The sequence below is a fragment of the Aptenodytes patagonicus genome, chromosome 3 (assembly GCF_965638725.1).
Source record: "Aptenodytes patagonicus chromosome 3, bAptPat1.pri.cur, whole genome shotgun sequence".
Classification (NCBI taxonomy): domain Eukaryota; kingdom Metazoa; phylum Chordata; class Aves; order Sphenisciformes; family Spheniscidae; genus Aptenodytes; species Aptenodytes patagonicus.
In genome coordinates, this window is record NC_134951.1 from 64,562,023 (window position 1) to 64,577,991 (window position 15,969).

A 15,969-nucleotide genomic window follows, 5' to 3' on the forward strand; every position below is an offset into this window, starting at 1 on the left:
CTCCTCCAAAAAACCTGTACACCATTTATTCTGCTTAAGTCAGAAAAACTGCTATCTGTTTGAAGAGCCTTGACATGGAAAGGCCTTGGAAGACAACAGAAGTCTTCAAATTTTAGCTGAGACTCACTTCAGCTACAGTTATCATCCTAGGTTTTCAGTTTTGGCATGAATTCCATTCCAAAATGATACACAGCCATATTCTTCCAATTACAAAGATAACTAGAAGTAGCTTAAACTCTTAAATTTTAGATAAAGTATAATATAAAGTAAATAAAGTAAGTACAGAATATAGCATGGCAGAACTACAGCAGAAAACTAGGATTCCTGAGTATCTGTTACTTTCAGTGCTGTACCTTTTATCACTATAAAGTAGGAGATAAGAACATACAATACAGAATATGCTGCAAGATTAGAAGAATAATCCTTCTTTACAGAAGTTATACAGTTCATTTTCTGATTTTCCAAACCTGGAGTAAGCTTATTGGAAGCAGACTTTGCCACCAACTTTCATTACTGCTCTGTCAAATAAAATCAGATGCTTATATTCCATTTATATGCGTAATTACAGGGGTGGGTTTTTTTGCATCTGGGCCTTCTGTTATGGAGAAAACAAACACTATTGAAAGAATCCACCCTGAAATAGACCTCTTAATGCAGAATAGACAGGTCTGTCTTTCAAAACAAAAGACAAAGTGTATACACACTACATTGCTCCAGTAGGCAGAAATCTATTTGTTTAATTTGTGAATGGTAAGGTTACAGATGAGACAAAGTAATGAATTGTCAAAGAACAACAAAATGTTCTCTACCAGTACAAAAGTATTTTGTACATATCCAGAAAAGCAGCATTTCCAGCTGGTGCCCAGAACATGGGAGCAGAAGCTTTCTAACACTTCTGCAGACCAATTACAGTGTGAATGGAGCATTCATGAACTATTTGAGGGTGTAATGCAATGAAATCACTAACTAAACTTTAGACCGATAAATTTAACATTTGCAAAACAATGAAAGAAATCATTAATGAGTAATTTGACCTAAATAGTTTTAAGATGTGTATTAAAGCTAACAAAAATCAGTCTGATTTGAAGACATAACATCTCTCCCAGCTGCACAGAACAGCCATAGAGAAAAGTTAATGGGACTCCTCCTCCAATGGTACCCCGATGGTGCATTAGGGAGCAGCTCTAATTCAAGAGTGCCTGGCATTCAGTTTCCACACCCCACAGCTGCTGTCAAGTTCAACAGCTGGCTCATAAATGGGTGGCTGTGATGAGCGCACAAGAATGAGAAAAACACATCATTCAGCATTTAGTACTGACTGGCCTGTAGGTCAGAGATTTGTGGCATTTTAATCTGAAGAGGCAACAGTCATAACAGGAGAAAAAAATGCATCAGAAAGAACTGGTACTGAGATGAAAAAAGACTTCAAACTTACTACAGAGGTGAACAAAAGAGAAGGCCCTAAAACCAGTAAAAGTTCCAAGTCCCCAGGCTTTCTTTGGCAGCTATTGCTCAACACAACTGATCAGCCCCCCCACTTCTATCTATTAATTAAATCAAAATATAACATGTTGAATGTTTTTTTCTTTTTTAGAAGAATGAAAAAAAGTTGAGACACTTAAAATTCCTAAGACAGAAGCATTCACTAAAAACGTACCACAAATATTTAACATACTGAAAACAATTTAAACGATCTTCATCCATGTATTAAAAAAATCCCTTTAATAACAAAAATGACTGCTACAATCTTACTGAGCACATTCTGTGTAGCTATACAATTTCAAACTTAACAGCATGAAAGAAATGGCAGTTGGGGAGGGGGAACTTTCTCAGCACACAACCAGTAATTTTGCCGTATTAAGACACTGCAGTAGCTACCCTTCACATTATCAGGATATGTTTATACCATAACCGGTGTAAGAACTTCCAAACATGGTGTTTTACAAAAGCCGTAGCTTTGAATTAGGTAACTTGAGTGACAATAGCAGTAAAAATAAGCAAGCCTATATAAATACGCACGTGTGACAGTACAGATTGTCCAACCCATAAAAGACTGTAAGCACTTAGCCAAGCGACTAGTTCATGCCAAAGCCCACGCTTTCAAATTCTTCTTTGAAAACCTGGGTATTCCCACTCACCTGGTAATCACAACTTAGAGCTGCACCAGAGGCATAGTACCATTCACATAATGGCACTTTGGGTACAATCTAGAGCATATGGGCTATCCAGCCAGGAAATATCTAAAATAAACCCCTCCTTCACTGTTACTCAGTGGCATTCAAAATCTTGTAGTTCCTGCAGTTCACCATAAATTAAGCTTAATCCTGCAATAGAAAGTAGGAGGTGGGAAATGCAAATCTGCTATGGAAGACTCCTTTTTAAGTTTCTCCAAATAACACTAAGAACTTACTTGTATGAAGAAGACAAAATCCAACAACTGTGTTTTTTTAGTCTTCATAACAAATTGGACCAGATTTCTCCAGTTTTTAAATAAAAGCCTGCTGCTGTCCATAATTCAGGTGACAACTGGTCTACTCTTTTTTTGAACAGAGTGCTAGACTTAGCCTGGGCATATAAATAATCGAACCACAGGGACCCCATTATCCAGATACTTCTCGCTTAATTTATGTAAATACCTCATTTATGAGTGTTGCTACAGTAGCACTTCCATAGTCAATGGATAGGGAGCTCAAGGACTCATTCAGGCTGAAAGGGACCTCTGGAGATAACTGGTCCAACTGTAATTCAAGGCAGTGCCAGGTTTGAATTAGATCAGGTTGCCCAGGCTCATATCCAGTCAAGTTTTTAATATCTCCAAGGATAAAGACATGAAAAACAGATGGACTCTTTCTAAGGTGTGGTACTCTGTTCCTCTATTCACATGACTGAGGAATACCAAGAAACCTCTTATTCCAACTAGAAGCACATTAAAACAGGAAAAAAAAGAAGAAGAAAAAAAAAAGACATAACTCCACACCAATCCAGACTTTCTTGCTCTACTTTCAAAAGCCAAAGGCTCCCTATTCCACCTCCTAGGATCTACTAAGTGGGCTATTTCCTGGTATAGTTCAAGGATCCCAGGTCTGCTATTAGACCCTTCCTCTCTTGCCAGAGATCAGACTGTTGTTTTATGTTATTTTGTTGTGTGTGTACAGTGTAGATTTCAATAGTGAGTAGCACAAATAAAGGGACAACATGTTGTAATAATAAATAATAATTAAGATTATGATATTACTCAGAGGATCAACTGAGATGCTCTTCATTGTTACACCAAAGAAGTTCTCATTTCTATAAATGGTTTACAAATCAAGAACAAAAATAGAATATCCAAGTAAAAATACATCAAGCCCATTTAATATAAGGGGATCTTTAATACAGAGGGATTGAGTATTTTGCTCAATGCTGCACAGAAAGCCTTGCAGCAAAGCAAATAACTCTAGAAAACAACTGTATTTGAATGGAAGTTGTCAGAAATTCAGATTTATTCAGACCACTGAATTAGACTTCATTTCAAACACAACAGTGGGATGAGAAAGTTGACAGAAAAAAAGCAAAAGCTTCTAGACTAAGTATAGTACTCATGTAATGATGTTTCCTGCTACAAATACAGAGATTAAAAAGAAACACAATTTTTTCCACTTCAATTTGTAATTATTAGTCTGTTTTCTTTATGAGGGAAAAGATGACCGCAGGGATATCTTTAGTTCATGGACAAAGCGACAGCTGGCTCATAACTAACTGTAAATGTTCAGATGCTGGGAAAAGCTAAATTGGCTTTTGGTAATTAGTGGAATGCAAGCCACCAACTGATTTAAGATTTCTCCCCAGCTCAGCAATCTAGATGTGCTCGACCATCCAACATGTAAGCAAGTGCAAAAGACGACTGAAAATAAGTTATCAAATGGTATTTGAGAGATCCTTTTGAATGTATTCATATCAAAACACTATTCATTTGTAAAATTAGCATCCAATACTGGTAATAGGCTAGCTCCAGTCTCATCTTTACAAATGCCAAAATTTTCTTTAAGCTTAAAATTAATAAAAAAGGAACTCAAAGGCCTAATAGTTACAGACTTAGGGGCAAGATTTACTCATGTTCCTGTTCAAAGCATTATTAAACATACATGAGAAAAAGCAGCCAAATTATTGGAAAGTCAAGTAGAAGATTAATTTTTTTTTATTATTTATCATCCAAAGTTTTGATTGCTTGTTTTTTAAAAAAAGTAAGCAATTAAAGTTTTCAGAAATTTGGGGAGTTGTCAGACTGTTAAAGCAAAGATAGTTAAAATTTCCTATCTTCACTTGCAGGGATGGCATACTGTTTTACTATACTATTTTGCTGTTTTACTATAAAGCCTAGCAACTACTCAATTAGTTTTCTCAAAAATGCAGATATTTTAAATATTCCCCCACTCTAAATAGTAAATGGGCACTTTGTTAGGTATCAACGTACACATCAGTATCTTGCACAAGTTGCAAGTTTACGGCAGACTAGAATTGGTATTTTGCAGCAGTTTACTCAAATGTTTGTAATGGTATACATTTAATACAATATACCTCACTAAACTATTGAAGTCAGTAGCAATGTAGAAAAACAAACAAACAAAACCCTCATACAGGCTTACCTTCTGTTCTGAATTCTCATAAAACAACAGCCCAAAATAGTCCTTTTCCAGTAAATTGAGATGTTCACACACTTTGTCAAACAGTACTTGGCCTTTTGCTCTTTTCTAAAAAAAAAAAAAAAAAAAAAAAAGAAAAAATAAGAAAAAAAGAGAAAAGTACTATCAGTAAATCAGTAAAATCCTTAATTACAGGTATTGTTCTTTGATAGTATTAGTAAATTTTAAAATATCAGTAAAATAATTATAAAGCTGTAGCTTTCTTATGATACACTGTTCACCATATTTTGAAAGCTATACATATCACTGACAAAAATAAAGGCATTTCAATTTTTTTCAATTCATCAAAAAAAATTGACTTGAACACACAAGTAAAATTCAGTACCTAAATTGATTTAAATACTTTGCACTATTAAGTGTCACTAAATAGTTCTTAGTTTTTCTGGATCCTTATTTTTGACGTAACGGAAGACTTCTTCACGTGAGACAACTTTTTCTGTATTATTATCTTCTAAAAATTAATATACTTCCTACAGTGTTAATTTCTGTTAACTTCTGCTTTTCTAGCATTTTGGCATACATCTCAATGACTTTTATGAATCAGTGATATGAACTCCCAAGAAAAATAAAGCATGTTATCATCTTCAATAGACAGAAAGAACAAGCAGACCACTAAAAGTCAGTGATCAGACCAGTAGAAGTAGCATACAAGTGTAGGCAGAACATAAGCAACACACCTAGCTGTCTATACTGCAGAGGTTTTGAGGGGCAGAAAATAAGAAAAGAGGGCTGCCTTCTCTCTGTAGATTTATGAACTCTCTCAGTACCCAACAAGTCCATTAGAGACTCAAAAATAAAAACCAGTCTTAAAGAAGTTTATTCTTCCTAAAACAATATTTGTGGTAGTCAGTAACAAAGAAAAAAAATAATGAAAATCATATTTTTATTTTACGTTAGTTTTAATATCATAGTCTGCTACTTTATAATAGTAATTGAAGACTGATCATCATTTTAACACACCCTTAAAAAGGCTGCTTGCTGTAGCTCAGTATTGCTGCAGCTTAAGCAAATGGCAATTAGTCCTGAAGTTTTATCTGTTCTTCTTGTACCTGGAACTGGGAACATAAGCAAGGGCATCCCATATCTCCCTGTTGCTGGTAATGAAAAGCAGGCCCAGGCCCTACTTCTGTGCGCCAGGTTTTAGGGTAAGGTTTTCTTGTACTGGAGATGGCAGCTGACAGGAGACAAAGTTTTAGAGCAGACAGCTCACAACACATACTCAGGGGTGGGGAAGAAGAGAATTTCTTTCCACAGTCAAAATTTGAACATGAATGGCATGCAGTCTCCCGGTTTGAACCAACTCCTTCATGACTGTTCTGCTATTTGTGGCATTTATCAATGAGACCACAACATGGCATTTTCAGAGGCCTGGCAGCTTAAAGGAATTTTTGCATTTGCTTATCCTACAGATTTCAGCAGATGCCAGACACCACTGCAATTCCACAGAAACGCCATCAACTGCCCCTGTGTAGGCCCTCGCGACACTGCAGCCATTGTCCCCCGCAGACAGTGGCAGAGCACTCACAATATGCCCCAGCTCGGCACTTGCCTGCAGCTCAGCTCCATGGCACAAAACATTAAGGCCGGGAGGGGAGGGAGGGGGGAGAAAAGAAGGTATGCACTGAGCAAATAGTGAAGGCGTTGCTTTATTCCCCAAGAATCCAAAGCTTTATTTATTCAAGATTGCATTGTTCAGCAGACATTACAGTCCCGAAGATCAGAAAATTTTCAAAGAAACACTTGTAAAATGAGCACATTTAGTAGCCCAAGCATCACAACGAGGCAGTGCAGCTTAGAAGTCAGAGTCACTTTTGAAATAGGGAACTGGGAATCTTAAGTCTGTTTGGTACTTTCAAAAATTTTACTTTCAGAAAGACAGATGACTATTTCCCCTAAGACTCTGAAGTAACCACTTAGTTTTCTTGACAGCCTCACCTTCAGCTTAATAAAAAAATCAGCAATATAGAGAAGAGCTAAACCGAAGGCAGGAAAAGTATAAGCAAGAGAGGGTTTGAAGAATCTTAGCCTGCTTAGATGCATGTAATAGATATAATTTTCCTCCCTAAATGATTGTGCACGTCAGTGATCACACCTTGCAAAGACAAGTTCCACGGTATACATATTTCAGTAAAGGAAATCTACAGATTAGTGCAGAAATAATACATGCTATCATTAAGTCCATATCTGGAGTCAGTTGCTAATTATATAGCTTTTCATAAAGTTCATAAACTAAAAACCACATTTAATATCAAGTCTTTGACATACAGAAACATAAAGCAGTCAAATCTACAGGAAATATATTGCAAGTATAACAGTAAAATATCGCACAGTCTCTTCTTAGGAAGTCATAGTCAACACAGAATTTGGACACACTGGCAATGTCCACTGTATCTTTAAAAATATTTTTGTAAGTTTATAGCTCTTCCACATAAGGAAAAACACCACCGTGCCATGAAGACCAAGTTATGTTAGTCTACATTCTAGACAGCAGCACGATACAAAGAAGTTATAGTATCAGAAGGTGACATTTATAGAGCTCTGTCGTAGATTCAAAAGCATAAGAAGCCTCTCAGTATCAGCAATGGTTCTCATTATAAAATCCTACTAGTAAAATTAAAAGACTCTTAGTTCTTTAATTTTTTTTTAATATATTGTGATATAGTTTTAAAAATCTGCAAAAGTATTTAATTTGCAAACCCAAACTTTTCAAGTGCAATTTCTTCGTAATCCCTTTGGGGACAGGCATTACTATACAGTTTAAATTATAGGATAACATATAATTTTTCTGGAAAACACCATACTCCTAGGAGAGTGTCTCTAAACAAGAACTGAAGTTACATAGAGAAGACAACTGTTGTGATCCAGTCATTTCAGAAGTTAGAAACTGTTTAATAGAAGAGCAGGGGACTCTAAGAAGGCAGCATCATGGTTTGCACAGTTTAATGTTATGTTTTAAACTGGATTCTACTTCTTTTTCTACCAGTTGGCTGAGGTGTCAGGTGATAGTCACAACCAATGTGTAAAATGCAAACATTAGCACTGCAAACAAGGAAGTCTCCTTATTCCAGATTCTAATGCTGAAATGGTAGTAAAAGCATAAGTCCATACTCAGCCCCACATGAAGGGGAGCGTATTCAGCCTAGCTATACAGAGGCTGAGAAGAAGTGAGAACAGGCTTACAGAGCCAGTAGTTTAAAACACCACTGTACTCAGAACAGCAGTATTCTGTATCGCCCCTAAATTATGCTTTTCTTTAAGTGAGAACATAGAAAGAATGTACGTAACCGAGGTTATTCCAGTACTGATTCCAAATCTGTATTTAGACACCACAGATGCCATCTCATAATACAACCACTTCATAAAAGCAGGGGTAACAAGGTTTCTGTCCTTTACCTCCTTCTCACAAGAAGAGCAAATCAGAGCAAACCAATTGCAGCAGACATACAGAATGGAAATTTCTATGCAGTTGGGAATTAGAATAGGATATTATGGATCTGCTTGGCTATAAAAGAGTTGCCAGCTACAAATGCAATATAAACACCAGCGGTGTTCCTCAGGGCTACCAGTTCCATCCAATATTTTTATCAATGATCTGGATTCAGGAGTTGAATGCACCATTACCAATTTTGCTGATGATACTAAACTGGGAGGTGCTGTTGACTATCTTGAGGGACAAGAGGCCATGCAGTGGGATCTGGATAGATTGGACCATTGGGCTATGATTAATGGGAAGAAATTTAACAAGTCCAAATGCCGGATTCTGCACCTAGGACAGAGTAACACCAGGCACAAGTATAAACTGGGAGAGGAGTGGCTGGAGAGCAGCCCTGCAGAAAGGGATCTGGGGGTGCTGATCGATAGGACGCTCAGTATGAATCAGCAGTGTGCCCTAGCAGCCAAGAGGGCAAGCCGCATCCTGGGATGCATCATAGAATCATAGAATCATAAAGATTGGAAGAGACCTCTAAGATCATTGAGTCCAACCATCAACCCAACACCACCATGCCCACTAAACCATGTCCCTAAGTGCCTCATCTACTTGTCTTTTAAATACCTCCAGGGATGGGGACTCAACCACTTCCCTGGGCAGCCTCTTCCAATGTTTAACCACTCTTTCAGTAAAGACATTTTTCCTTACATCCAATCTAAACCTCCCCTGGCGCAACTTGAGGCCATTTCCTCTCGTCCTGTCGCTTGTTACTTGGGAGAAGAGACCGACACCCACCTCGCTACAACCTCCTTTCAGGTAGTTGTAGAGAGCGATGAGGTCGCCCCTCAGCCTCCTCTTCTCCAGGCTAAACAACCCCACTTCCCTCAGCCGCTCCTCAGAAGACTTGTTCTCCAGACCCTTCACCAGCCTCGTTGCCCTTCTCTGGACACGCTCCAGCACCTCAACATCCTTCTTGTAGTGAGGGCCCCAAAACTGAACACAGTATTCGAGGTGCGGCCTCACCAGTGCCGAGTACAGGGGCACGATCACTTCCCTACTCCTGCTGGCCACACTATTTCTGATACAGGCCAGGGTGCCATTGGCCTTCTTGGCCGCCTGGGCACACTGCCGGCTCAATGTTTGACCAGCACCCCCAGGTCCTTTTCCTCCAGGCAGCTTTCCAGCCACTCTTCCCCAAGCCTGTAGCGCTGCATGGGGTTGTTGTGGCCGAAGTGCAGGACCCGGCACTTGGCCTTGTTGAATCTCATACAGTTGGCCTCGGCCCATCGATCCAGCCTGTCCAGGTCCCTCTGCAGAGCCTTCCTACCCTCCAGCAGATCAACACTCCCTCCCAACTTGGTGTCGTCTGCAAACTTACTGAGGGTGCACTCGATCCCCTCATCCAGATCATTGATAAAGATATTGAACAAGACCGGCCCCAAAACTGAGCCCTGGGGAACACCGCTCGTGACCGGCCGCCAACTGGATGTAACTCCATTCACCACAACTCTCTGGGCCCGGCCGTCCAGCCAGTTTTTTACCCAGGGAAGAGTCCACCTGTCTAAGCCGTGAGCCGCCAGCTTCTCTAGGAGAATGCTGTGGGAGACAGTGTCAAAGGCCCTACTGAAGTCCAGGTAGACCACATCCACAGCCTTTCCCTCATCCACTAGGCGGGTCACCTGGTCATAGAAGGAGATCAGGTTGGTCAAGCAGGACCTGCCTCTCATGAACCCATGCTGGCTGGGCCTGATCCCCTGGTTGTCCCGCACGTGCCTTGTGAGCGCCCTCAAGACGAACCGCTCCATCATCTTCCCCGGCACCGAGGTCAGGCTGACAGGCCTGTAGTTCCCCGGATCCTCCTTCCGGCCCTTCTTGTAGATGGGCGTCACATTGGCAAGCCTCCAGTCGTCCGGGACCTCCCCCGTTAACCAGGACTGCTGATAAATGATGGAGAGTGGCTTGGCGAGCACCTCCGCCAGCTCCCTCAGCACTCTCGGGTGGATCCCATCCGGCCCCATAGACTTGTGAGTGTCCAGGTGGCGTAGCAGGTCGTTGACTGCTTCCTCTTGGATTATGGGGGTTCATCCTGCTCGCCGTCCTTGTATTCCAGCTCAGGGGGCTGAATACCCTGAGGATAACTGGTCTGACTATTAAAGACTGAGGCAAAGAAGGCATTGAGTACCTCAGCCTTTTCCTCATCCTCGGTGACAGGGTCCATCTGGCCCAATACTCAGTCTCCAAAGTGGCCAACCATAAATGTCTAAAGGAGAACACATGAGCAGTGTAAGTCTACTTCTGTCAGGGTCCTGGGGGTGGTCTCAGGCCTCAGTGGCTGGGACTGGCCTCCCCTGGGACCCCCACCCCCACCGTCTCCTGCCAAGGGCCCAGTGCACGTGTCTCAGCTCAGCCTGGGGCCTTCAGTCCCTGCCTGAGCGATGTCGTAGGTATGCCCATCTCTGACCCTGTCTCCTGGATGGGCCTGGGACCTGCACTGCAGAGAGCTGCTTTCCTGGATGGATCCTGCAGACCTAGCTTGTCATGCATAACTATTGCATAACATAGCATAACTATTCTATTTTATTCCCTGCACTCACCATGAGTTTAATAACGAGACTTATTTGCCTGAAATGCCAGGGGTTTTTCAGCTTCAAAAACAGTTTCAAGGATACATATCAAAAGCTACAAGTGGAAACAGGATTTTATTTTATTTATTTATTTATTTTTTCTGAATCTGTTTAAGAACCAATACTCACAAGCATTAACACAATGTGCATGTGTAGCCAGGAGCAAGCTGATGCATTCTTCAGTTTAGCTGGAAAAAAAAATCCCTTGCAGTCTGGCAAAGGCAAGTCACAGAAAGTAGCAGCAGCGATAAAGGCCAAGCAGTCCCTTTTTCCTGAGGATCGGTACCGACCACACGAAAGAAGAGGTGTGTGGTACCCTGGGGTATTGTCAAAAGTATGACGCATATTGATGACAAGCATACTTTTTGGCTGCAAAAAATTGCTCCGCTGTGCTTTTTGGCCCGTGATGCATGAAAAGCAGTCTCCTGCCTGCCTCGTGCTTGTATTGCATGCAGGGAGAGCTGAAAAGCAGCAACTCCTGATGGTGCAGCAAGCCTAGAGTCCTTCCAAGCACAAGCTGTTTTGCACAAGCAAGAACACCTGGGGAAATGGAACCAAGGGAAGACCAGAGCTCAATCCCACTACAAACTTGCAATGGCAAAGAGAGCCAGGGCATGAGTGGCACCTTGGTGGTGGCAAGAGCAGCAGGCACCTAGCCAAAATGGCCCAAAGGAACCCTGGCAAGGGGCCATGCTCAGTGCTGCAGAGGAAGGCAAAAAACCCCCTGGGACGATTGCCTGCCCACCCTGGGGGGGAAAAAGCCTTGCTCCCCGCAGCTGCAGGGCACGAGAGGCCATCTTTGGGTGCATGAGCAGCAGGCAGTAACCTAGCCAAAATAGACCAGAGGAGCCCTGACAAATGGGCATGCTCAATGCTGCAGAAGAAGGCAAAAAACCCCCGGGGACCAGCGCCAATTGGCCCCGGGGGAAAATTTGTTCCTGACCCCAGAGCTGGCGATCGGCTATTCCCTGAGCATGTGAGCAAGACCTGCCTCCTTGTCCCACATGCTGGTCATGCCTCCCAGGAGATGCCCAATCCCTATTCTCCCTCAACCTGGAGCCAGCTCAGGAGCTTCCAAGAGCAGCAAAATGCCCCTGGCCTGATTGACCTTGGGGGCAAGAATCTTTCCCACACCTGGCAGGACACCAGTGGGTGCTCCAAAGCACTGGGACCCCCTTGCAACATCTATGCATCCCATTTCTTACAGCTGCTGCCCCTGGCTCTGCAGGGGATGAGGTCAGTGAGCTCTTCAGTGCGCCTCAAGAAGGCATTCCCTTGGTCTTGCCACTGCTATCCAGCTGAAAAGGCCTGATAGCCTCGAGCACCCCTAGGTGTTGGTGGTTCTTCTCATCTCCTGAGGAGCTGGCATCTGTTCCCCAAAGGCTGAAGCAGGATTTCAGTCCACCAGATGAGCTTTGAACATGGCCCTGCTGGGAGCTGGCCTTGCAGAGAACCACCAGCAGCCTTGTCCAGCCTCCAGTCTTCCTCCCTCAGCTCCCTTCTCCAAGGAATTCTACCGGTTCCTCAAGGACTTTCTCTTGGATGTCTTTGGGCTGCCCCTGGGCCAGCTCTGTCCCGACAGCAAAGCCAGGCAGGCTGGCAGCAGGACACGGGAGGTTGCCCCCTTTATCTTGCCCTGAGGCATTGTGACTGCTGCATTGCCGGGTGCTGGCACTGTGACACAGGGTGACAGGGCCCCCCGCAGCCCCACCCACCGCCCCTCCGACCAGCGTCCTTTGAAGGAAGGCCTTTGGGGTGCTGGCCCTGAGGCAGTCCCTGTGCCCAGGAGGCTGCCCCTGCCCTTGGTGGCCATGCATTGGCTACAGCTGCCGGGCATCCCCAATGCATCCTCTGCCACTCGTCTCCCAAGGACAAACCTCGTGCTGTTACTCTTCTCAGGCCATGGCAGAAACCAACCCTGCAGCCCAGAGACCAGCCTTATTAGCCGTCCCCTCTCTGCACCAGAGCTTACATCCATGATACCACACAGTGAGGAGGACCTGGGACTTGATCTGGCTAGACACAAACCCTTTTCCGAGGGTGTAAGGGGGGTGATCTCAGCAGCCACACTCTGGAGGAAAGCCAAAGTGTAACCAGAACCATAGGTTGGGATGGACGGTGCCAATACACTGCCATGGAATTAACACAGGCTTTAAAAAACAAGTGAGCAGAATACACTGGTGTGGTGGAGAGGTTAGTCATTTTCAGACCTAGAACATTTGGATCCGTGCCCAAAGCACAGTGAGGCAAACGATGACTCTTCCAAACTGTAAAAATAGTCCACTGCTGCTATTACTGTGACATCCCCTTTTCCCACTGAAACCAAGCCACACAGTTGGCTGTGTTTATATGGGATACAAAACTCACTTCAGTCACGGGGTAAAACTTTCAGAGCTCATTTGTGACTTTAACCTTTCTGAGAGTTATTTGCCTACTTTGATTTGTGGGAAGATGTTCAGATCTTATCTAAAACCCTGGTAAATCTCTTTTTCCTTCAGGATTTAGTATTTTGAGTACCGAAAGAGTAAGGAAGGTACTATTATTGTCATTTTGTATTGTCCTGGTTTCGGCAGGGATAGAGTTAATTTCTTTTCTAGTAGCTGGTACAGTGTTTTGGATTTAGGATGAGAACAAAGTTGATAACGCACCGATGTTTTAGTTGTTGCTAGGTAATGCTTACACTAGCCAAGGACTTTTCAGCTTCCCATGCTCTACCGACTGAGAAGGCTGGAGGTGCACAAGAAGCTGGGAGGGGGCACAGCCAGGACAGCTGACCCAAACTGGCCAAAGGGACATTCCGTACCATGTGACGTCATGCTCAGTACATAAACTGGGGAAAGCTGGCCGGGGGGGCCGCTGCTCGGGGACTGGCTGGGCATCGGTCGGCGGGTGGTGAGCAATTGTACTGTGCATCACTTGCTTTGTGTATTATTATTATTATTATCATATTATTATTATTATCATTTTATTTCAATTATTAAACTGTTTTTATCTCAACCCACGAGTTTTTCTAACTTGTGCTCTTCCAATTCTCTCCCCCATCCCACCGGGTGGCGGGGAGTGAGCGAGTGGCTGCGTGGTGCTTAGTTGCCGACTGAAGTTAAACCACGACATGTATGTTGGTGCCAAAATTGGTATGTACATTCAGACTATGTAAATAAGGGCATTTATACCATGTACATTCATTTGGTTGTGGTGATGCCAGAGGTGAAATAAAGGGGTTTGGTTCCCTCTGCATGAACTTTGCAGAGATGTAGAGAGCATCTTTTGGCTTTGAGATGACTTCACACATAAACATTACTTTCAGTGGTGTCTGTCGAATCTGGACCAATATTTTAAAAATGTGTCAAATTTAATGTCATCCCTATTTTTCTTTTTCTGAATAAAAGATGTCATACTTTGACTAAACCTAAGTGGTCTGTTTAAACACTAGTCTGAACATCTAGCCAAAACATAGGACCGAGCTATGGTTTTCACTCAGCCGAAAGCCATCACCAGAAAGAATGCGGTGACCCAGATGGAGCCCTCATGCAAGCATACAGCTGTCCAGGTCTCCGGCTGCAGGGAGTGCCTGAGCCTGTCACTTGTACCGGAGGGCAGCAGAGACACCACCTGTGTGCAGTGTGACCAGGTGGATGATCTGCTCAGCCTGGTGGCAGAGCTGAAGGAGGAAGTGGAAAGGTTAAGGAGTACCAGGGAGTATGAGAGGGAGATAGATTGGTGGAGCCACCCCCTACCATCCCTGAGGCAAAGGCAGCAGATGGAGGCTCCACGAGAAGCAGAGGATCCCCTGCCCTCTTGGCACCAGGCAGAAGGAGTGGACCTAAGCGACAGGGGGGGAATGGAAACAGGTCCCTGCTCGGGGTGCCAGGCGAACCCCCACCCGGCCTCCCTCACCTTCCCGGTTGCCCTTACAGAACAGATATGGGGGCCTGGAACTTGAGGGCCAGACAAATGAGGATGTAGATGAAGATCCATCCAGGGGGTTGCCTAGGGTGAGGCAGTCAGCCCCACGCATTATGACTGCCTCTGCCAAGAAAAAAAGGAGGGTAATTGTCATAGGCGATTCCCTTCTGACGGGAACAGAGGGCCCAATATGCCGACCGGACCCATCCCACAGGGAAGTCTGCTGCCTCCCTGGGGCCCGGGTCAGAGACATTACTAGGAAGCTCCCTGGTCTGGTACGGCCTTCCGACTACTACCCGCTGTTGGTTATACAGGCTGGCAGTGATGAGGTTGCAGAGAAAAGTCCTGCAGTGATCAAAAGGGACTTCAGGGCACTGGGGCGACTGGTTGAAGGATCGGGAGCACAGGTAGTGTTTTCCTCTATCCCTACAGTGGCAGGGAGGGATACTGAAAGGAACAGGAAAACACACCTGATCAACACGTGGCTCAGGGGCTGGTGCCATCGGAGGAATTTTGGCTTTTTGGATCATGGGGAGGTTTACATGGCACCGGGCCGGCTGGCGACAGATGGAGTCCAGCTGTCTCACAGGGGGAAAAGGATTCTCGCTCATGAATTGGCGGGGCTCATTGAGAGGGCTTTAAACTAGGTTCGAAGGGGGAAGGGGATAAAACCAGGCTCACTAGAGATGAGCCTAGGGGTGGCATGCCAATGCCAGGGACGAAATCGATAGCCCAGCTCAAGTGCATCTACACCAATGCACGCAGCATGGGCAGCAAACAGGAGGAGCTGGAAGCCATTGTGCAGCGGGAGAGATATGACTTAGTCGCCATCACGGAAACATGGTGGGGTGACTCTCACAACTGGAGTGCTGCAATGGATGGCTATAGACTCTTCAGAAGGGACAGGCGAGGAAGGAGAGGCGGTGGGGTGGCCCTGTATGTTTGGGAGTGTTTCGATTGTATAGAGCTCAACGATTGTGATGATGATACGGTCGAGTGTTTATGGGTAAGGATGAGGGGGAAGGCCAACGAGGCAGATATCCTGCTGGGAGTCTGTTATAGACCACCCAACCAGGATGAAGGGGTGGATGAAGCGTTCTACAAGCGGCTGGCAGAAGTCTCTCAATCGCTAGCCCTTGTTCTCGCGGGGGCCTTCAACTTCCCGGACGTCTGCTGGAAATACAACATGGCAGAGAGGAAGCAGTCTAGGAGGTTCCTGGAGTGTGTGGAAGACAACTTCCTGACGCAGCTGGTAAGTGAGCCTACCAGGGGAGGTGCCTCGCTCGACCTGCTGTTTACAAACAGAGAAGGACTGGTGGGAGATGTG

At 44.2% G+C, this 15,969-nt stretch overlaps 1 protein-coding gene across 18 annotated transcripts in view; it reads right to left on the reverse strand.

Moving 5' to 3' along the window:
- The window catches only part of EPB41L2 (erythrocyte membrane protein band 4.1 like 2), a 135,037-nt gene that overhangs the window by 48,903 nt on the left and 70,165 nt on the right, over positions 1 to 15,969 (reverse strand). For all 18 annotated transcript variants that reach the window (XM_076333612.1, XM_076333608.1, XM_076333607.1 and 15 more), the window contains exon 5: positions 4,626 to 4,730. In XM_076333612.1, coding sequence (XP_076189727.1) covers positions 4,626 to 4,730 — 105 coding nt within the window. The remainder of the gene's footprint in view (positions 1 to 4,625; positions 4,731 to 15,969) is intronic.